Source organism: Accipiter gentilis, chromosome 1, assembly GCF_929443795.1.
Source record: "Accipiter gentilis chromosome 1, bAccGen1.1, whole genome shotgun sequence".
NCBI lineage: Eukaryota > Metazoa > Chordata > Aves > Accipitriformes > Accipitridae > Astur > Astur gentilis.
The window spans coordinates 44,311,142-44,332,261 of record NC_064880.1 but is presented as its reverse complement, the minus strand read 5'-3'; the positions used below and the strand labels follow the sequence as shown (position 1 = coordinate 44,332,261).

At 50.4% G+C, this 21,120-nt stretch overlaps 1 protein-coding gene across 1 annotated transcript in view; it reads right to left on the bottom strand.

The window, feature by feature from the left end:
• Positions 1-91: 91 nt before the first annotated feature.
• Positions 92-21,120, bottom strand: part of LOC126044671 (TGF-beta receptor type-2-like) — a 35,992-nt gene continuing 14,963 nt past the window's right edge. The window contains exons 2-7 of the mRNA XM_049814707.1: positions 16,430-16,580; positions 12,215-12,417; positions 8,293-9,101; positions 8,042-8,183; positions 6,668-6,795; positions 92-2,730 (exon numbers count right to left, since the gene is read on the bottom strand). Of these exons, the coding sequence (XP_049670664.1) occupies positions 2,518-2,730; positions 6,668-6,795; positions 8,042-8,183; positions 8,293-9,101; positions 12,215-12,417; positions 16,430-16,580 (1,646 nt within the window). The 3' untranslated portion in view covers positions 92-2,517. The remainder of the gene's footprint in view (positions 2,731-6,667; positions 6,796-8,041; positions 8,184-8,292; positions 9,102-12,214; positions 12,418-16,429; positions 16,581-21,120) is intronic.

Sequence of the window (21,120 nt, the reverse complement as noted above, 5' to 3'; positions counted from 1 at the left end):
GGACTAATGGATGTATTTTCAACTCTGACCAGATTTGATTCTCTTGCATAACTGCTGTTGTTTCCATCTTGTACCTTCTAGACCGAAGGTCAGTGCTGCTTCCTATGTAGATATTTGCTAGAACCACAGTGTGTTCAATGGGGAGCATGGCAAAATGTCGGATTTGGGCTTATGTTCCCTTCTGTCTTTTTGGCTTGATTGGGCTCCACTGAAGTGAAGAGCAAAATCCTTACTGATCTCAGTGGTTTTAGGCTCCCTGAGTTATAAACAGATCTTGGAGCTTAAATAAGTGGCTCTCTTCAGAGCTGCTGCATACCCTGCTGCTATGGAAAAGGAAGAGCGTGACAAGTCTCTCCTATTTAACGCAGGCATTCAGGTGTATAATCCTGACAGCTTGATTCTGGACTTGGTTTTCATGGAAAAAAATGCAATATGTAAATCAGTGTTCAAGATTGTAGGCATGGGGAGGGGAATAGATTGAGAAGTTTTTCAGCATATTTACAGTATAAACTGTCAAGCCTAGGATTAAGTCTCTGTCTCCCCAAGAGAATTTGGATTTCAGCCGTCAAAATTGGCGATGCAGCCTTCAATGTCTAGTTTGCACGGTCTGATCCCCCTCTGTCCCAGTCACCTGTGGGAAGAACAGGTCAGAGTGTCTTTTAAAGCCTCTTGAAGTGAACTTGGACAAACAAGTAAACATACTCATCTGTGTTGTATCCAAACAACTTAGTGCAAAACTTGGTAGGGGAAATTCTGCACTGAATATTACAGGAAGGAAACATCGGACAGCCCTGGGGGGAGAGTTTGGTATGTTCCCGTAGTTTCTTATCTCCATGTCAGAAAAGCTGCCCTATGCTTTCTGTTTCTCTTGGGCATACATACAGTAGAGCAGTGGTTAATATGTTAAAGAAATGAGACTGAAGTCAGGCTGGTGGTAAGGGTGTGTGCTTGAAAAATCATAAGATGACAGAAGGTAGCAGCCAGGTGGGGGACTGGTGAGAATGAAAGGTATGGTCACAGTTGCAGGTGGAGACTTACACATGGTAGCTGAAGTACATTTTTATTATTTAGATTTGATGCAACCTAATTCATTCCCCTTCCACGCTTCTTCGAAGGGTTTACAGACAATTTTGTTCTAGGCTTTTAATTTAGAAGCTGTGGAACGGTCCAAAGAGGTGGAAACAACAGCGAGAGAAGAAGAGATTTTCCTATGGGCTGGTGCTGCCATAGCTGTGCATTAGAAAACCAAAACAGCCCTGCAGATCTGCTTCCCTGCTCTACATTGGGGAGCCTTGGCTGTAGAAAGCTTGTGGCTGTTGTATGGTTTTCTCCCTTCCCCCTCTCTTGGTAGGGGTTGATCCATGCAGCTGCATGCTGGCAAGCAAAGTGTTCTTCTCCGATGCTGTCCTGAAAGATACCTCTGTCTAGATGAGCGTCAGGTATGTGCTTGCAGGGCTTCTTAGTAGCAGCTAAAGTTTTTATTACCTTTTGTTCCCAAGGGTGGAGGGATTAAGATCTGCACAGGGCCAGGGTTCAGAGCGAGGTATGACTTACCTTTCCTTAATTGCCTTTCCACTGCAGAGGCAGCCTGGCTTGGTCTGGTGGTTACAGGAGTAAAGGTCCCAGTTCTGTATGATCATGTTTCTTGAGGTTGAGTAACACAGCAGAGGGGTGTAAAGGAGTTGCAAGAAGAATTAGCCAACACATTTGTGTTGAGACTATTACTGTGGCACAGATCTATTGGCTAGAGGTGGCTGGAAACTGGACTGATACGGGGAAAGAGTTGTCTAGATATCCTGTATGGAGACTTCTTAGAGTGAAACAGCAGTGTCTACACTGGTGACTTTTTTTTTTTTCTATCAAGGAGGCTTCATGCACCCACCTGAACTATCAAGTACACCTGGGAGTTCCCCAGTGAAAAAAAGGTGTGTTGGAGTTGCAGCAAATCAGGCTTTTGCAAACTGGATTATCGGATGCCTTTACACTGTATTAAGGACTGTCTGATCTAGGAGTAATTTTCTTGGGTGCCAGTATTTCTTCTACTGAGGGCGTGTTACATCTCAGGATGTTTTTCTGCTGTTAGAACAGATTTTTTTGTGTCTGTGTGTGGAGGCCATTAAAAAAGGAAAGCTGAAAATTGTCTTGATCTGTACAGAGTAAGCAGTTAGAAGACAAACTCATGATGGCAATATGGAAGGACTTAAAAAGATAGACATGGAATTCAGGTGCTTATTAATAAAAGATTAAACATTATTATTTTAAAAAATAATAAAAGGAATACTTTGCATCATTATACATTTAAAGTAAGTACAAAATCAGTTCATATATAAAGTTGCACTTTAACCAAAGTATTGATTCCACAGTTCATTGTATCTGTGGGAGGAAACAGACCTTATAAATAAGTTATGTACTAGATCTTAGTTCCATTTTGAAAAACGGAGCGAGGTTTTTTCCCATGAGCTAAATGCTTCTCACTTATCCTCTCATTTCTTGTGATAAGGCTTTTTGCCTGCTGTGTCACTGCATATTTCTGCTCCCGTCACTGTCCTGGTGCTCCCTGCCTGGAGAAGCTGTTTTGCTGGCCTCGTTGTCCGTGTTGTTGTTGAGGATGTCGTCACAATCCATCTGTGCCATCAGGTTGAAGCGCTCGGCCACGCAGTGAGCAGTGAGGCGAGCCTCGGGGTCGTGGTCCCAGCACTCCGTGATGGTGTCACACAGAAAACGCATTCCCTGCAGTCAGAAGGGCTGGAATTAAGATCTGAAGGCAGGAGGAAGAGAAGCTAGAAGCTCATCTAATGCAATCACAGCGTTTTACCATACTTTTGACAGCTTCCTGCAGAAACGCTTTTTTTGGCCAAGCTTAAGCACAGGAGGAAACAGCCTTGGTAAGTTGTGGCAAGCGCCAGTGCTTGCACTCTTACTGGCACTGCTTGTGTTAGAGCAGCAGCCTTGGCTCACCTGGGATCTGGTCCCAAGCGTTTTCCATGTTCCCTGGAAATCCTCCCTGGAAGTTGGTTTGTGTTGACTGTGGGACTTAAATAGGGGCCGGAAGGAAACAGGCCCTCCATCTCCTATCTCAGCCTTGCCTGTTCAGATAGAAGCATCCTAAAATCAGGAGGGACAGGAGAGGTGTATGTAGATGGTGACCTGCAGGCTGGCAGCTGAGCCCAGGTCTCTGGGTTTCAAGCCTGTGCCCTGCATGGAGGGGGGTAGAGTGGGTGGGTAAGGCAAGTTTGGAATGAAACTTCTGAAATCTGACTTCTTGTTTTAGCAGTTTCCTGAAACTGTGCTGGGCCAAATATTCATTGCAGCATGCAGCTGAACTTTCTTTTCTCACCACAAAATAGTGTCTTGGCTTAGGTGGGATTGGGTACTTCTCAGTGTGCTCCAGACACATTCGGTTCCTCTCAGTTACAATGGTTATGCCTCCCACTAGTATATTTTTTTCCGATTGCGTAGTGCTCTGAAGAGAGTCCCAATATTTTGGGCTTAGGAACAAAATGGCAGTATTCAGCTGGTATTTTCCCCACTCTTAAGCTAGTAACACAGCTAGCACCAGAAGCTATGTTGAACCTTCCTTTGCCTATATAATTCCTATCACGTGCTATTGCTTTTCACATTGTCAACCAAGGTTGCAACACAGTGGAAAAATCATTATTCTAAATAAAGCTTCATGTTTTTCAGTGGTTTTTGTGTATTTCTCAATTTCCAATTAAGAGAACCCGAAAGTCTCATATGGACCAACACAAGAGGAAAATGCAAGTCCTGCACAGATGTACTGTCATGTCATCTGTCCTTCTGCACCTTACTTTGAACTCGTGGCTCTCTGCTAAGGGTCATCATACTAAATCTTCCATAATGGACACAGATTAGAGAGAACAGGATCGTGCAGTAAAACTGACAGATGGTGTGTTTCAGTGCCTCTTACGTCACTCATTTATTAGCTTAGTTGAAAGGATTTGAGGATAATTGATTAACATGCAAAAACGAGCTAGCTTAGCTGAAGCTTTTAAAAATAAGCCTTTTCTCAAACAGAACATGGCACTGTCGTATGGTTTAGTCATTAGATTTTCTGTGCTTATTTTGCCCTGGAATCATGACATTTATTTGCAGTTTGCCGTGTAAGTAGCGATGATGCTCTTTTGAGTGGTACAACTGGAACATCTTGTTACGCTCACAAACTGGACTTAGTTTGGGTTTTATATTTGATATCTCAGATTTCTGAAGGATGCTGAGTTTTACAAGCATATTTTTAGCAGCAATATTGACTTAAGCTCCCACTGCTCCTTCCTGTCCTGCACCAGTCCTTTGATTGTGCCAGTACAACAGTCTGTTCAGCTGCTTCATGAACCAGATCCAGGAATTTACCTGGCCTAAATAACCCCTTTTTAAAAATATTTTTCCTTTTAAATGTGGTGGGGTGTGAAGCGAGCTAGAAGCATGGGCTTACGGTGTTTGCAAGTTATCTGGGAAACTTTGGGGATAAATTTCTTCAGCTGGCTTTATTGTGCAGCCTTGCAAACTGTTGCCTTGGAGCTGCAGATGGGCAGCATGCTGGGTGAGTCAGCTTTGTCAGGGAAATTAATGCTCGTGTTTGCTGGAAATCTTAAACCACGGTTAACAGTGTAGGTCCTCACTTGACTAAGAGCGATCCTGATGATTGAAACGTGGAAGTAGTATTTGGAGCTCTGCATCAAACTTAACTTGCATTGGTGGGAACATCTGTGGGTGCTTCCCATTCAGGTGAGCAATTTGTCACCCTTTCCTGGTGTCACCCGACGCGTCCTCCAGCTGGAAGCTGTTGACCCCAGGAGTGGCACAAACCGGTGGCTTTCTACTGCTTCCCAGCAGATGGTGCTGCCCTATGCCTCATCCTGGGAGATCGGTTGCAAAATGCCCGGAAAATCATGTAAAGCCAGGCTTGTAAGGAGATGTTTATTAGATCAGCTAAGATTTAGTCAGAGGCAAATTTTCAGGGGCACAACGTGGCTTTTCTGTTCCTCTTCCCCAGTGAACATCAGGTGGTCTAATAAAAGTTACTACCTTACAAGCCTTGCTCTGTTGACGCGCTGGACCAACCCAACTACGGCAACGTTATTTCTCAGAGGCAATTGCAGTCAGCCCTTCTTCAGCTCAGCAAACAGTGCAGTTACGGTCAGGCTCTGTCAGAGCGTGATTTTTGACAACCCAAGCCTCTATATTTTTCTTATGGTTTCGAAGTTTATCAGAGACTCTGGGAGGTGAATGTCCGAGATGAATACTCAAAGGCTTCAAATGTGTAGCAGTGCTGATTGAAGTTCCTGTACTTGCCTTCATCAAGGAAGAGGGCTGAGTGAACTTCAGCAATGGACTTGCCAACTGATAAAGTCACTCATGGTCCAGCAGAAACCACAGATTCATTTGATGCTGTTTGCAGCTTTGGTCGGTCAGGTCAGTTGCAAGTCTTTGGACAAACATGGTTTTGAGAGGAGATACTCTAGGGAACGCATGGCCTCCTAAGATCATGAAACTATCTTTCCTTTTGAAAAGCCTGGCTTGATGTGCCATCCAGGCAGAGTGGAAGCAGTAGTGGTGTGTTTTACGGGCGGATACTGCAAGGTGATGCACTGTACACTGCAAGGCACTGTGAGCCAGCAGGCTCAATGTTTCAGCTTGTTTTGCAGATGAACCGAATTGTTTTTCAACAGATGGTGTTTTTCCACAAGACATGTGAAATTTAAGAAGTACCAAAGTCAGGCAAGACTGAAAATCACGGTCGGTGTGCCTGTTACCCCTTGCGTCCTCAATGCGTGGAAGAAAGTACTGGACCTGGGGGAGAGAGGACCCTGTCAGGGCCAGGAGGGAGCCACGTTTCTGGAGCTGGTTGGTCTGGGTGTGCTTGTGGATGGTTTTAACAGAGCGCATCTCCTAACTGCCAGAGTGTTTCTATTCCAGAGCACTGGGTTATGCTTTCTGTGCTGAAATGCTTTGCTTTCAGACCTTCTGAGCCAAAGGCTGGTGAAAGGCTTCCCCTTGACAAGACTTGAACTTAGCAGGTTCCTGCTCTCAGCTTCATGTGTGTTTCCTGGTTGTTTCACTCGAGGGAGATGCTTCCTGTTCTGCATTTCCTTATAGAAGCAGAAGTCTTCCTTCTCGCATGCCAAGTCGTGACCTCTCATGTTAGAGGTAATTTTGAGCTTGAAATCTCGACAACCAAGCAGGCAGGAGGCTGGATGTGCCTTCCTCCCCTCTGTCCCTGCTGCGAGATGGCTGTGTGCGAGGGACTGCGTGTCTTCTGAGCTAGATCTTTCTGGATACGGTGGTTAGAGGAGAAGTGGGGTGGTCTCCAATTATTTACTGTTTCATGAGAAGAGCCTCCACCGAAGTGCTCCATTTTGCTGTTATCCTCAAGATAACTGAATACCGTCACTTGACATTCAGAATGCTTCCTGATCGTGGCTATTGATCAGTAAATTTTGCTGTACCCTTGGCTGGTGGCTTTTATACACCTGGGAAATGGGTCTAGTGGGGCTTATGTGGGTTCAGCCAGCCAAAATGGAGCTGGAAGTAGGGCCCAGGAGTTCTGCCCGCTTTTGCTTTGATTACAGCTTTAATCATTTTTCAGGCTGTTTTAGTGAGGTGGGATGATGTGGGTTGCTCTTTTCTGAACCAGCTACTCCCAGCTTACCTGATGCACCAGCCAGCTGCTCGGGATCTCGGGTCGCCCTCTGCCATGCAGCACGATGTCCCTCATGGTGTCCACGCAGGGCTGCTCCTGGACTTTCGACCCAAAAGGCAGCTCGTAGTTCTTTACCTCTGCAAGGGAGCGACAGCAGCATTACAGGTTGTTTTTAACGCATTCACCTCTTTGCTTTGGTGTGGTCTACCGGATGAGAATACCTTTGTTTATATCAGTCTGCAAAAAATAAATGGATCTGGAAACAATTTAGAATTTGAACATAGAAATGTAGTGCTGGCTTTTCACGTAGAGGTTTTTTTCAGGGACAGGACCGAGGAACCACCTGACCACCTTCCTGAACCCAAGAGATGCGCTACAAAGGACTTGGCCTGTCTTTGGGTGAGGCTTATTTTGAGCAGGTAAAATGTGTTGCGCTGGTGACAGATGGGAGAGGTGACTATGGTACCAGCATCCAGATTCCTGCTGCCTGGCACGGATCGGGTTAGAGGAGAAATGGCCCTTCCAGAAGAGCAACCCCACGTCGTGGGAGGCCAAGGAGAAACGCCCTGCGGCAGAGGTGCGAGGCCACCCGGGTTTCTGCCAGCCTGGATGCGAATGCAGGTGAAATACGAGTGGGGAGGGATGGCCAGGGACGCTGGCTCGGAAGCAAAGGATGCATGGGGCATCCGAGCCAGGCAAGGGCCTCCCACCACTGAGCGTGAGGCATGCAGGGCAGCTGGGGCAGCTTTCTTGCTGAGGGCTGGAGCTTCTTGCAGCTCTGTGGGCTTGTATTGCAAGTAGATGGGACAGGGAAGGAACCGGAGAGAGCTAAAAAGGGAAGAGAGGGGAGCAGGCAGCAGGGGCTAACAGCAGGGCAGTTAATTAAATGTTTTGCTACACACAATTTCAGATGCCAGGATGTGGCTCCGGGAAGTGAGGGGGGACGTGGCTCTGTCAGAGGCCAGAGTTTGCGAGTCCCCGTTGCAACATAAACTCTCTGGTGTTGTCTGAAAAAAAAAAGCGCTTGCGGCCGGGGAGGGGGAGGCAGCTTTGGCTCTTCCTGCTTGGTTTGCTTTGCATCGCCAGCACTGACTGGGATGTGACTTGGCGGCTGGCTGGCTTTGAGCGGAGGCTGGACCAAACGACCCCCTAGGGTCCTGGCCTGCTCCTCGGCCACCGAGCCGGCCCCCTCGAGCCGTGGCACCCAGGGCAGGCAGCCGTGGGGGAGGATCTGCTACGCCAGCTCGTAGCAGCCCTGCAGAGACCCGAGCCACCCCAAATCAGGTCCCGTGCCATCGGCGGGGACGTGGGAGCGAGCCACGTCCCCGTACGGGGAGGGAGGGAGCAAAAAGGCGCGTGGCGACCCTGGTGCGATGCTCCTACCTCCTACCACTTCGCATCTGGAGGCCATTTCCCACAAAACGAGGGCCATGGAGTAGACGTCCATCTGCTTGAAAGACTCCAGGTCTTCCAGGTTCACCCTGGACTCCAGGACCTCCGGGGCCATGTACCTGGCAGTGCCCACCTGCCCGCAAAGAGGAGAGAGGCATTAGCAGGGGTGGGCGAGGACTTCGGCCGTGGGGCGACCAGGGGTGGTTTGGAAAGGGTCCCCTTTGCCGGCGGGTCATACTTGCCTGCCCGCTGTTGGCAAAGTCATCCACCGTGAGGGAAGGGTCGAGGCGTATGGCGATGCCGAAGTCGCAGAGCACGCACTCCTGCTCGTTCTTCACCAGGACGTTGGTGCTTTTGATGTCCCGGTGGGCGATGGGGATTTTCGGCCTGCCGCAGGCGGTGTAGTCGCTGTGGAGGTGGGCCACCCCGCTCACCAGGGAGCCCGCCATCTTCTGCAGGTCCATCCAGCTCAGGACGTGGCGGGAAAGGTAGTCCTTGAGGTTGCCCCGGCTGTGGTAGGCGGTGATCAGCCAGTACTCCCGGCGGGGCCCCGTGCCCCGGTCCTCGGCGGTGAGGAACCGCAGGACGCTGTCGTGCTTGAGGCTGGCGTCGGTGAAGATCTGGCTCTCGTTCTTCCAGGAGGAGTACTCCTCGCAGGGGAAGATCTTCACGGCCACCGTCTCGTACTGCCCCGAGCGGCTGTGGCTCAGCTTGGCCCTCCACACCTCCGCGAACTGCCCTTTGCCCACCATCTCGTCCAGCTCGATGGGGAGCAGCTCGGCGGGGCGGCTGCCGGCGCCGGTGGGGCTGGGGCTGGCCGGGCTCTCGTCCATCAGCACGGACAACTTCTCCTCCCGCTCGGCAGACCTCCCGGGCTCTGGCAGCGCCGGTGGCTGTCCCGGTTTCCCTCCCCACGCCTTGGCCCTCTTGCGCCGCTTCTGCGTGCGGCAGAGGTAAAACGTCACCGTGATCATCACCGCCACCAGCAGCGGCGGCAGGAGGCTGATGGCGGCCACCGGGATCACCTCTTTGCTCTGCAGCATGGAGTAGCCTGCAGGGAGGAAAGCAAAGGCGAGGGCGCTGCCGCCGCGGGTCTGCAACAGCTCGTTTTCATCACGCGGAGGAGGAAAATATGCGAAGCCGTTAATGAAGCGCAGCCCTTTGCGGGGCCGCGCTGCGCGCTGCGCGCAAACCCCATCCGGGCAAAGAACCCCAGATGTAGGCGGTTATTAAGGGGGCTGCTGGGTTTAGGTCTCAAATTTATCAAGCCAGGGTTCAGGACGCTGGCCGGCATTGCTTGGGCTGGACCGTGCGGCACGCGAGACCCTGCCGCTGCCACCAGAACGGCTCGGCTGCCCTTCGGTGGGTCCCAAGCGCCGCTTGTGCTCACGGTGAGGGGAGCCGGGGCAGAAATAACAGCGATAAAGCTGGGGCAAGGCTCGAGCAGAGCAAACCTCTGAGGGGGTTTGGGGCTGGAGCTTTGCTGGACCCCTGCGGTGCATGGAGAGCCAGGAGGAATGCTGGGGGGGTTGGGGGGGTGGGCTGGGTGCAGGACCACGGAGCCCAGGGGAGCGCTGGGATGCTTTGCACGATAATTAGCGTAAAGGAGCGTTGTTTCAGCGTTGTCTGCCAGTGTTGGCATTTCCTTCCTCGCCGCGTTACAACACCAACCCCCGTCAACCGGCTGGGCATGGCTGCTTTTGTTTTATTTCTTTTAAACCCCTGTCAGCCTTCAGATCATCGGCGGGGGGACACGCACACAAAAAGCCCTAACCCTCGCACAACATATAATTGTCTGATCCTTTGATGTTCGCCATTCCTGGAATAAACATGCTGACTTCAGTAGAGATATTCAAGTAAAATCTTACTCAGAGGTTTTTCTGCCAAGTATAATAACCCAAGGGAAGAGGGATAAGAATCATTCCATAAGCAAAACTCGCGCTGCTTGACCTCAGTGTGTGCAGATCATAATTCAGGTTCTGGAAAAACAGAGCGTTTAGCTATTTTCCTTGGCAAATTTCAAAAAAATGTGCTGCAGCTAATTTCTGCAAGGCTGTGAAAGCGTTTCTAAAATAGGCATCAGGTTCAAACCACAAGATCAACCTAAACTGATATAAATCAATAACGAACTCAGGAATATGTTTATTTTGGAAAGCAATAGGCCTGGATATCACCTACTGCTTTAATGGATTTACCCGCTGCTTAAGATCCCATCTTTGAAACTCTGAAGAAAGAGAAGATATTTTTAAGGGAGTTGCATGCACGAGTCCTGAAAAGGGGAAGTTTAACACAACTTCAGCAAATTCCTTCGTGAGGATGCCCCTTCCTGAGGGCAAGCCCTTTGATATGGAGGGGTTGCGGCATGGCTTAGACCCCTTCCACGGAGAGCAAATGTAGCTGCTCTGGCCATAACTGCGGGTCTGTGAACCCACGCCTTGTTGAGCATCGCTGTGTGGGTCTTTCCATCCCTGCTGAAGGGAGATGGACCTCCAGGGCCAGGCTCAGCCGGTGCAGGGGTGGAAAGGACTCTGCATGCTCAACCTTACCCAGCATCTTCCCAAGGTGTCCACTGGGCTCCTGCTTGCACGGCTTTACGAAATGACGCCTCTGCGTGTTCATTAGGGTTGTCTCTGAGCTCTGATGGGGTCCCTGCAGCCCCGGTGCTAGGGCAGTGCCCCCCAGCAGGCCAGACCTGAAAGCAGGGCTTAAGAAATCAAAAAACAGGAAAAAATCTGCCTGCTTCAGCTGCCAGAGGAGTGCTCATCTGTATTAGATATTTCTCTGCTCAATGGTTGTCTGTACCATTGAAGATGACCGTAAGTTAATATTTAAAATGCAAATAATCCCTTAAAGAAGAAGAAAAGGATGTAAACAATGGGGTCACGAGCCTGGGGCTTGCCAAGCTGGCCCCACAAACCAAATCAAAGAGGAGATAATTGGTTAAGGTCTGCACTGCCCTCGCTCCGAGTTTGAGCCCTTTACGTGCCGGCTGGCAGGAGGAGGTTGTTTGTGGAAGCCTTTGGTGGAGGCGGTGTTTCCAATGAGCCAGTTGTCATTTTTGTGTGAAATTACATATCTCAGCATCAGCTTTGGGATTTGACTATCTCTCCCTAGAAGTGTGTGTACCTGTTATGTTTGGCTCAGGAAGCAGCAAAGAACTGCCAAATTTAGCGTCATTTGCCTTCATTAGAAGTGGCTTGTTTGTTCTGAGAATTTGCATTTTATGTGATTTTTTTTTTTCCTCTTTTTTTCTTTTTTTCCCTGTGTTGTGGGAGAAGCTATGCTGCTGACTTGCAGGTTATGCTTAGGCTCACTTTCAGCATCTCGTTGCTCTGTAATTATGGAAAATTGGAGGGGTTTCACTTTGCTTTTGTTACGGGTCAGATTATTGATGGGCACTTGGATAAACCTGGTCCACTTGGAGTTAGGGAGGTTTGGACAAGCCCCCAAAGGCTTGAGATCTAGCTGGAAGCATTTCCAAAGTATATGACCCTCCCGAGGTAGAGAAATGAGCTGCCTCTTAGTTTTCCCTCCTGTGGATTTACAGCTCCTGTTGGATCCCCAGCCATCTGCAGAAGCATCTACAGGCGTGCCAAGTCACGCTCACGTATGTGTACAGCACCGGGGCAGCTCTGGCTGTCCCTCCCGAGAGAAACACCGCTGCCGAAACCCCCCGGAGAGCGGCAGGGGAGGCACTGCCGCATGCGGAGCCCCGCACCCCGGCACCACCACTTTTTTGGGTTGCAGCCGTGGCGGACGCCAGCGGTTCCCGTGGGTGTGCCGGGGCGGGATTTGCTCCAATGCAATTTATTTAAAGTTTTCAGAGCATTGACTCACGCTGGGTTACGTCAGCTTTTGGGTTTCCCGGTTGATTCGCCCTGCGCTGAAGGGCACAGCCTACCACGAGATACGGTGGATTTTCCATCACCTGATGTTTCCAGACCAAGGCTGGAGGCATTGTTCGGAGGGAGGGTTTAGCCACAGACAAAATACTGGGTTCAGTAACGGGGTAAAAGTTTTACCTAGCTTTTATACAGGGAGGTCAAAGAAAATGCTGAAAGATCTCCTCTGGCATTGCACCTCCTACTCTATTGGAAATACAAGTTATTTGTCGTTAGCGTTGGGTGCTTCTCCTCCATAGAAAACATTAACAAAAGTACTCACCATTGGTGTGGTTTTCAAAGATGAGTTTATCGTTGCACTCCTGCTCGTCCACGCAGCCGCAGATGTAGATGATCCCATCCTCGCTGGGCTGATGGGTCATGATGCAGCGCGAGGTGTTGTAGTTGGGGACCATGAGGTTTTCGATGGGGCGGTGGGGGTTGTGGCAGAGCGTGCTGATCCTGATGCTTTCGTTGTCCTGTCTCCTGCGCGTGCCAAAGGAACCAACGAAGCGTTAGTCTAGCAGCTCAGCCTTTGTGTCGCCTTAAACCTGGTTTTAAGATCGTTCGTTTTAAGGAGTGTAGGGAATGACTTGTTTGCAGTTGCTCTGGTAGAATTCTAATTACGTGTGCTTTGGAGGGGCTTTGTTAAAGCCCTTTGTCTCTTCCAAATGGTGAAAAGAGAAATGTTTAGCACACGCCAATAGTAGGATGTGAGCCAGAGACTCTGATTGTTTCCAGTAGATAATTCACCAGTTCATAATCATGCCTTGGATCAGGTAGCGCCAACCCTAAGGCTGAGTGCCCTGCATGGGATTTGGGTCAAAATTCCTCTTTTACTAACACCAGCTGCTAGGCCAGTAGGTTGTGGGGCTGTATGGCTAAGGAAACCCTCCAAAATGAGGGTCCCACCTCATACGTCACCTCTGCTGCAATACAAGTCATAACATCTCTGCTTCAGCAGGGGCTGGGGTCTCTGCTGCCCAAAATTCACCTGTGCAGGGGAGAGGCAGGGGATGTGGGGCCCAAAATGCTTGCTTGCCAGTGACCACTTGGCTTGCGCTTCCCTCCTGGTCCTCTCAACCAGCGCGTGCAGGTGGAGCCCAAAAATGCCGTCTCATTGCCTGGGCTCTCTCTGGGCTAATTGCTGGTTGCTGCACCCTATCCTTGCAGGACCATTTGCTCTTGCCTCTGGCAACCTGCGGTGGTAGAGCCCTTCAGTCACTGGTTGGGGCTATTTCTAGAAATGGCTTGACCTTTGGAGCTGCCAAATTATAACCTGAAGGCGATACGACTCCCCAGCCATGGGGCTGTGTCTGCATTTGTACTGTGGCTTCAGACACCGAGCAACTACAAATGAAACCTGCTGTGTCACCCGGTGATGTCCCAGTCCTCACTGGGTCTGGAGCAGAGGAGCACTGGAGCTTGGCACAACCATGGATGCAATAGCAAATAAGTCTAGCTTCTCCTTATTTCCATTTAGATAATTAAGGGGGATGTAAAAGCGTAATTTCTTGGGAATTTGTTCTTTGTTTCAAAAAGAAAGGACAGACTTGCTTTTTTTTTTCTTTTTTATCGCTGTGTATTTCTTCAGCTCAGTGTAACACACCCCGTGTCAGAGATGGTCATAACATGAGCCAGGCAAGACCAAGATGTCCCTTCCACCAAGCTGAGAGACAGGAGCTGGGGGGGATGAAGAATTCCCAAGCGATTTTTCCCTTTCTGGAGTGAAGGTACAAAATATCCCAGTGCCTGTGTTGCATTTAACTGCGCACGAGTGTTCAGCAAGCGCAGTGAGAACAGGTGAAATATTTCAAGGTTTGTTACCAAAATGTCTCATTCATGAAACTCTGGTTACTCACTGAAACGCGGCTCATAGCATCAGGTCTAGCTCCATAGTGCTGATGTCCTTAGAGCTTTTTTAACCGCCAGTCCTCAGCAGCCAGGTTAGGTCCTTCTCACATGCCACATTTTTTGCTCAGCAGCACCTAGTTTGGGCTCCCATTAAAGCCGCGGAGAAGTGTTACATGTAGGGTTGGGTTGGGCAAAAGGATAGGTTTGGCTCTGGTCGTTGCCTGACTCCTCAAGCACAGGGAGCTCAGTTTGCTGGAAAACCCCAGCTCTCCCAACGGATTTGGGCAGCATTGCCTCAACACCAGGGGGTTTGGCTAGAAGGTCTGGCACAGCCACGTCCCGGTGCGTGGGAGCTCCCTTCTTTTGGTGCGTGGTGGAGTCATCCTTGTTGGACCCATGGCTTCATCTCCACCTGCTGTTTACCAGGCTGGGTGAGGGAAGAGGTTTGGGGAGCAAATGGTGGAGATCCTAAAAAACTGGGGTGCCCAGGTGCATTTAGGATTGGCCAAGCATGAACTGGGTTATGTCCTTTTGCACGGCAGATGGTGGCAGCTGAAAGGAGCTGGAGCTTGGAGGTGGGATTAGGAGGCAGCTGTTGGTGTCGTGACGGAGCGTCTCACCCTCAGAGAGCCGGAGCAGAGCTTACCCAGGCTGCTGGGATGGCATGCGAGACATGCTGGACAGCTCGGAGATGGATGGCTCCAGCCCTGCCAGCACCACCGGGGAATCGCAACCTGGGATGCGGCCCTTCTCCTACGGGGACGATCGGCGCCTGCCTTGTAGAGCCAGTGGGTAATTAGACCTATTTAAGAACTAAGAGCAGAGCGCCGGGGTTTGACCCTTGTTTCCAGAGCCTTCCCCAGAGGAGGCGGGATAACCCAGCCCTGGTCAGGTTTGCGGGGCAGCCCCAGGGCAAAGACGAGTGATGGGGAATGACCGGCTCCATGCAGGCTACGGGTGGCTGGTGAGTGTTGCAACTACTCCTAGGGACGTTCAAAGGAAATTACAACCGTTAATTATTTTTCCAGGGACAGCCTCTGCTTCCCAGCCCAGCGGTGCAAAGTGGGAGGGTGAAGGTATGGAGAGGTTTCACGATGCCTTCAGGTCGGCTGGGAAGTCAGACATAATAGTAGGGGGAAGAACACAAATCTGTCATCCTCTCCCTGGTGAAGTCCTGTGGTTTCAGTGCTCCCCACATTTTCTTTGGATTCCCAGGTAATTTGTCAGAGGAGCTTCCAGATGAAGAATCCTAGGAGGGTGCAATCCCTCCTCCATGGACTGCCCAGGCTGGGCACGCTGGAAGATGTGAGCACATTGCTTACGAGCACGGGGCCAAAGCTGCTGCTGTGACTGTGGTACCCACACAGGACAAGTTCAGATGATCCAAATACGACTCTGAAAATGAGGAATGGGCAGCGAGGCCGGCTTGGAGGTGAGCCTGGCTTGCAGGGATCTTCATCTCAGGATGGGTCTTAGGATGGGGTGGGAGATGCTAGGAGGAGGCTGTGGGGCCAGCAGGTTATTTGTGACCCCGCAGCTGCCTCACCCCATCCGATACATGGTGCAAAGTGCAGCCCCATCCTGTGCCGTGGGATTGCTTTCCTGGCTGGGGATCTATGCTGCAGGGGTCTTGCTTTTTCTTGTATGTGTAGGCTGACAATGGGAAAACCCAGCGAGATGCTGGATTGCCTACCCAGGATTTAAGGTGGCTTCCTCGTGTGTGTGTGTAGGGGAATTTGGGGCAGGGGGTGGATTTTGTTTGTTTGTTTGGGTTCCTTGTTGGTTTTGTGTTTTGGGTTTTTTTAAGTCCATAATGCAACAATTATGTTGAGGAAAACTCCTACTGAAAGCGGGGCGTACAGCATTCACGCTAATTAGCAGGTTGAGATAAAGCCTAGCGATAAGCGCCTGGCTGGCTTTCACTTTGGCAGCCAAATTAAAAGGGAAAGAGGAGGAAAATCGCTCTGGGCAGACACAAAATGGATGTTTTTTTAGTTTTGCTCATGGGTACCAAAAAGCTGGGGGAGGCACTCTTCCGGGCCAAACAACACGGCGTATGCTTGGCCTAAAATGCAAGATTGAGTCTCCCTTCCAGGCATCTGCCGCAGAAGCAGAAGGCGGCTTTTCCTAGGGGATGGGAAGGAGGTGGGTTAAACCCAGTGGGTTAAACCCCAGTTTGGTACCAGCTTAGACGTCCATGCGCTGGATGGGGACAGACCTTGGCTACGCCCCTGCACCTGAACCGGGGTTTCACCAGCCTGATGCAGGAGGACATCGTGGGTTTGGGGGTCAGGGCTGTTGGTTTTGCCCTTGGGTTCAGCTTGTAAAGCTAAACTCAGGGGTTTATGGGGGTTTGGAGGTCCCACAGGAAACTTGCCACACTTTGTGTCGGGCACTTAAAGGCTTAATTTATTTAGAAAATAAACTGGTACTAATTATAGGGCAGACCAAATAATTTTTTTTACAGCAAATTGTAGTTTTAATTATAATGGAGTCAAAGGGAGAGGAAGAGAAAATCCTGAATTATTTAGCGGCCAATAATTCAAGTGCAGGGGTTCATACATGTGCGTTCCCACGAGCTGCTGCCCCGCGAACCCCTTTTTTTCCCCCCGCGTCCCCCCTTGATGCGGGAATCGCCGCTTACCATATGGCCACGCAGATCTCGTAGGGGTCCTCGCAGTAGGAGTTGAGGTTGCAGTTGCTGTAGCACACCTTCTCCTCGCAGGCCGGCGGCGTGGAGTCGCACCACTTGCACAGGTTGGTCTTCAGGCTGCGGCGAGCGCCGGCGCTGCAGGCTGCAGGGGCAGAGAGGTGGCGGAGGGTGAGCGCGGCCCTGCTTGCCCGGAGTGGGGAAGAATAACCACCCTTTTCAGCAATTCGCACGACCAGTGGAGAAGGAGCCCAAACCGACCCTGTTTCTCCACGCATTTTTTTATAGCTTTCATTTTGCTCCATTGTTTGGTCAAATGTGCTTTAGATTATGCCAAAGCCTAGAGGAGATGGAGGGATGCTGGCGGTGCGGAGGCGGGTCCCGCTGGACGAGAGCTTTGCGGAGCCTGGAAGCCACAAAGAACTGCGTTTTCTCTCTGTATTTCCCATACCATTTAACATCAAGGAGAAGTTTATTTCTTCCTCTACAACCTAGGCTCAAATCGGCATCTCCCTTCATCCTGAGTCCGAAAAGGGACATCTCCAGGTCTCTGCATGCCTGAAGACTTCATTTATTTCCCTCCCTGGGGAGAGAGAGGTGCTGGGGAGGGATGCACGGCCAGGTTAGGGCAGCTCCCTTCTCTCCTGCTGCCTCCTCGTCCTCCCTCTGCCCATTCAACGAGCCCAAGCTGGGAAATGTGTTTGCCACCCGCTCCCCGAGCATCTGTGGTTTTGGCAATAAATGATGGGCTGAGACTTCCCGAGCTCTGGGGCAACAGAGGCTGCTCCCTCCAGGTCTCTGTCGCCCGCTCTGCCCTGGCCCGGCGTGAGATGCTCTCCTGCCCCTCAAGTGCCGGATCTGGCCGCCGCAGCAGGAGTAACCGCTGCCTGTGTGGAGCTGCTCTGCGTGTATCTCACAGGCATAACATTATCTCTATTTTTATACAAAGGGTGAATGAACTATGCTCGGTTAAGGGATAAATCCCAGCTAAATTTAAACTTCCTGTTTTAAGGCTGCTAAATATCTCCCCCCCCCCCCCCAAAACAAAAGAAGCCACTAAGTGGCTTATGTAGAAATATATATTTATAAATTTTTACTTAAATAAATACACTCCAGAGCGTTCAGGTAGGAACCTGAACTACGGCAGCTATTTTTTCGAAGGTTTGGTCCATCTGTGCTTCTCCGTCTGCTGCTTCCCCGAGCCGCCCGGCAGCGCTGGGTGCTCCCAACCCTTACGAAAAGAGCAGTCGTGGCTCACTGTGCTGCAACAGCCATCACAGGGGTTTTCCAATTCAAAAAAGAAACATATCGCAAAATCCCTGGCTGTGGCTTGCGAGGCCTCAGCCCCTGCAAGCAAGGCCCTGCTGATAGAGGAGCATGGGTTGCTCTGGGTCTGTGGGCAACCTGCAGCACCTCCCGCGTTCTTGGTGGTCACATCTCTGACCTGCCTGTGGCCAACGACCGACCATATGGTCCCGTCCCTTTTTAACACATATACTGCCCCAAAAGCAAAAAGGGATTTTTAACATCTCTGCTTCCTGAATCCAGGGCGTGCAGTCTGCTCTGACAGCAACTCACGTGCCTGGTCCGCTTCCCTCGCTGGCCAGACCCCCCTCCATGCGACAGCCGTAAAATTGCTGCTGGAAGGCTCCCACACAGAAATAAACCATTTACAAGCTCCCGTGGCCTCGTACGTAGGGCCAAGGTTAACAGCGGAGGGGAAACCTGGCTGCAGAAGAAAAGCCTGTTGCATCTGAAGGCTGGAAGGAGGAAATTTTGGGTTAAATGACCCATGCGAGGTTTAAAGCGTGGCTCAGCAGGGATCGTGTCGTGGAAGGCGGTGGGGCAGCTGGGAGCAGAGCGGGTGAGGATGCTGCCCACGACATCTCACTCAGCATCACCCCCATCCATGGGGATGCTCTGGCCCTGCCAAGGCACCTGGGGATTTTATGGGTGACCTCAACAGACCCAACGCCCCACATCCATCCAAGGGTTAGCTACCAAAATCGTGACTTCAGCTGGGGTTTGAAGCACCTGCAGCCAGCGCAAGCTACCCTCGCCTCCCTGCCTAGCTCTGCCAGGGCAGGACTCTCAGGATCCCAGGCAAAACTCCTCTCGAGGATGAGAGTCTTGGAGGTGGATCAGAAGTTAAGCCCAGTGTCTGCATGGAGGTCTTGAGCTACAGCGACAGCCACCGCGCTCTACAAACTCTGTCGTCTGTCGGTGTTATTACGTGGGAACAGAGAATTGAAGGTAAATTGATTTCTCCCCCCAAAACCCAGCCCTACCACACCCAGGGCTGTGGTCTGGTGGTGTCCCTGCCATGTTTCTTCTTCCACCCTTTCAGCTAAACCCATCCATGCCCTGGCTCGTGCTGTGCTCGCAGCACGCTTGTGCAGGACCGTGGGCTCAGCCCCATCTTCCCAGGGATATTTGGAGGCCCTGCAGAGGAGAAGCAAATGGACAAGTCCAGGTTGCAGATGTCACTGATGCAGAAGAGTGATGGGGTTTGTTATTTATGTATTTATACCCACCGGGTGTGTTATTTACTTAATTATATCAAGGGTTTGCTTGAGGTCTCAGAGCCAAACGTCAGTCCCGGCAGTTTTGTACTGGTGCGTGTGGTGGGGATCTTGACTTGGCAGTCATTTGCACTGCAGAGCAGAGAAGTCAGGGCAGATGAAAGAGTTAAATATGGAAACGAGATCCAGAAATATAGCGGTAACCCGGCAAAAGTCTTTGGAGACAAATTGTTCTAAACTAGCTCAGGCTGTGATTCTGTTATCTGCTCTGCAAGAAAGGTCAGAGCAGGAATATCTCTTCCCCCCACCCCCCTTTTTCTCCTAGGAAGCTAAAAAGAAGAGCACAAAGCCCACTGCAAGTTTCTTCAGGACTTTGTGTCCTTGAACCATTAGCTCGTAGGTACAATTTAACTGCCACATCACTCATCTTGGACCTGATTAGACCCAGATGAACACTTTCAATATTAATACTCAGATGATTTAATAAAGCTGCACGAGCAGTAAAAGTAACAATACACTTCCATAAAGGGGTTCCAGATGTTGCCAAGGCAAATGCTAAACATCAAAATACAAACTTCAAAAAAAAAAAAAAGAAAAAAAAAGCTGGATAAGCAAAACTTGGAACAAACTATAAACTAATTAAATGTGGATTGAGTTTCCAAAAATAAATTGAAGCCATAAGGATGTGATGTGAGCCAATAAATAGTACAGTTAGTCAAAGTTATTGTGGAACGACAGTTGGAAAGATGGTTTGAAGTCACCGATAGGTGGGCTCACAGTGAGCTTGGCTTCCTATCAATAGGAAGGCTTGTTCTCTTGTGCACGAAAGCAGGATCAAGTCTTCCAGTATCTGTAACTGGGACCCCAGAGAGGTTACTGAGAGAATATGAGATGATTTTCAAGTAGAGGAATAAAGGAAACAACTGTGCCAAAAGTACCTGAGTCTCTCCTGCAAGGGCAGCAGGGTTGATACCACCACCCGAGGACACCGAGATGTTTTTTCATGCATATTGGAGCAGCCCTCCAGCCTCTCATTGCCCACAGGGCATCCACACTCTCCGCTCGGCCATCTGCAAGGCCCACGGAAGCACCACCGCCAGAGTCAATAACCCATCCGCTTCCCCCCTAAAAGAGTCATCTAAAACAGCTCTCCAAGAGAATTTCATACCGGTCCCATCACTGCAGCCACGGAAGCAGTCAGCTCCCAACAGACGAGCTTTTTCCTCGCTTGCCAGGTGCTCAGCTGCCAATGGTGACTGCAACTGTAAGAACCCAGCGGGATAAACAGGGTTTTCATTAGCTCGTCTCTACCAATGCAGCCCCAGAGAGCAGGTAGGTCATCCACCACCCAACTTTGGCTCCAGCTTTCTGCACGCTGCAGTCCCCAAAGAGGGCAAATCACTAAGGAGCAAGCCTGGGGTGCACGGAGGTGGAGGCACGGTGCATTCGTTACAGGGAAGGAGAAAGCCCTTCGTAGCCAAAGCGATGGCACGTGCAGGCAGTGCATTTTCACTGTGGGGCAGAATAAGCAGGTTTAGTTCTCAAATATTCTCTCTGGCATGCTGTTTTGTGACAACTAAACACCAGATGGGCTTAAGGAAAGGTGCTTGGTGTGAGATATTAAGGCACTTTCGCTCCCCCCAGCTCTCCCCGCCCTGAGGTGGAAAGGGACCAAGGCCTCTGCCACATGGGACCTCTGTTAGAGGACCTTCAGATTATGCTCCATCTTTCAGTAGCAAATTGCCCTTAAATTGCTTTTATTTTCCAAGGACAAAGAAAAATTGACCATTTTTAGGTCATAAATCTTTACAGTGAGGTCTACCCCCTCTTTTCTGTGTATCTCTAAGCACCCTGGGATGGGGCTGATGCTAACTCAGCAGTTGCAGAGGGCTTCTCAGCTTGCCATTCCTGCAGCGGCTCCGGGAGCTCTTTACATCATCTTTTCCACACAGGTCAGTCAACCTGTAATCCCCAGGCTTTGCACTCAGAGAGACTGGGGCCTGGGAGATTAGCTGCCATGCTCCGCGGCTTTCTCTAATCAGCAGCACACTTAAATGCAGGATAGGGGAGCACCTCTATCAAAACCCTGCAGCCACGTTGCTCCTGGAAACCCCCAGGTAGGTGCCCTGATGGAAACCCAACCTGCGCCAAGACCTCCTTTCC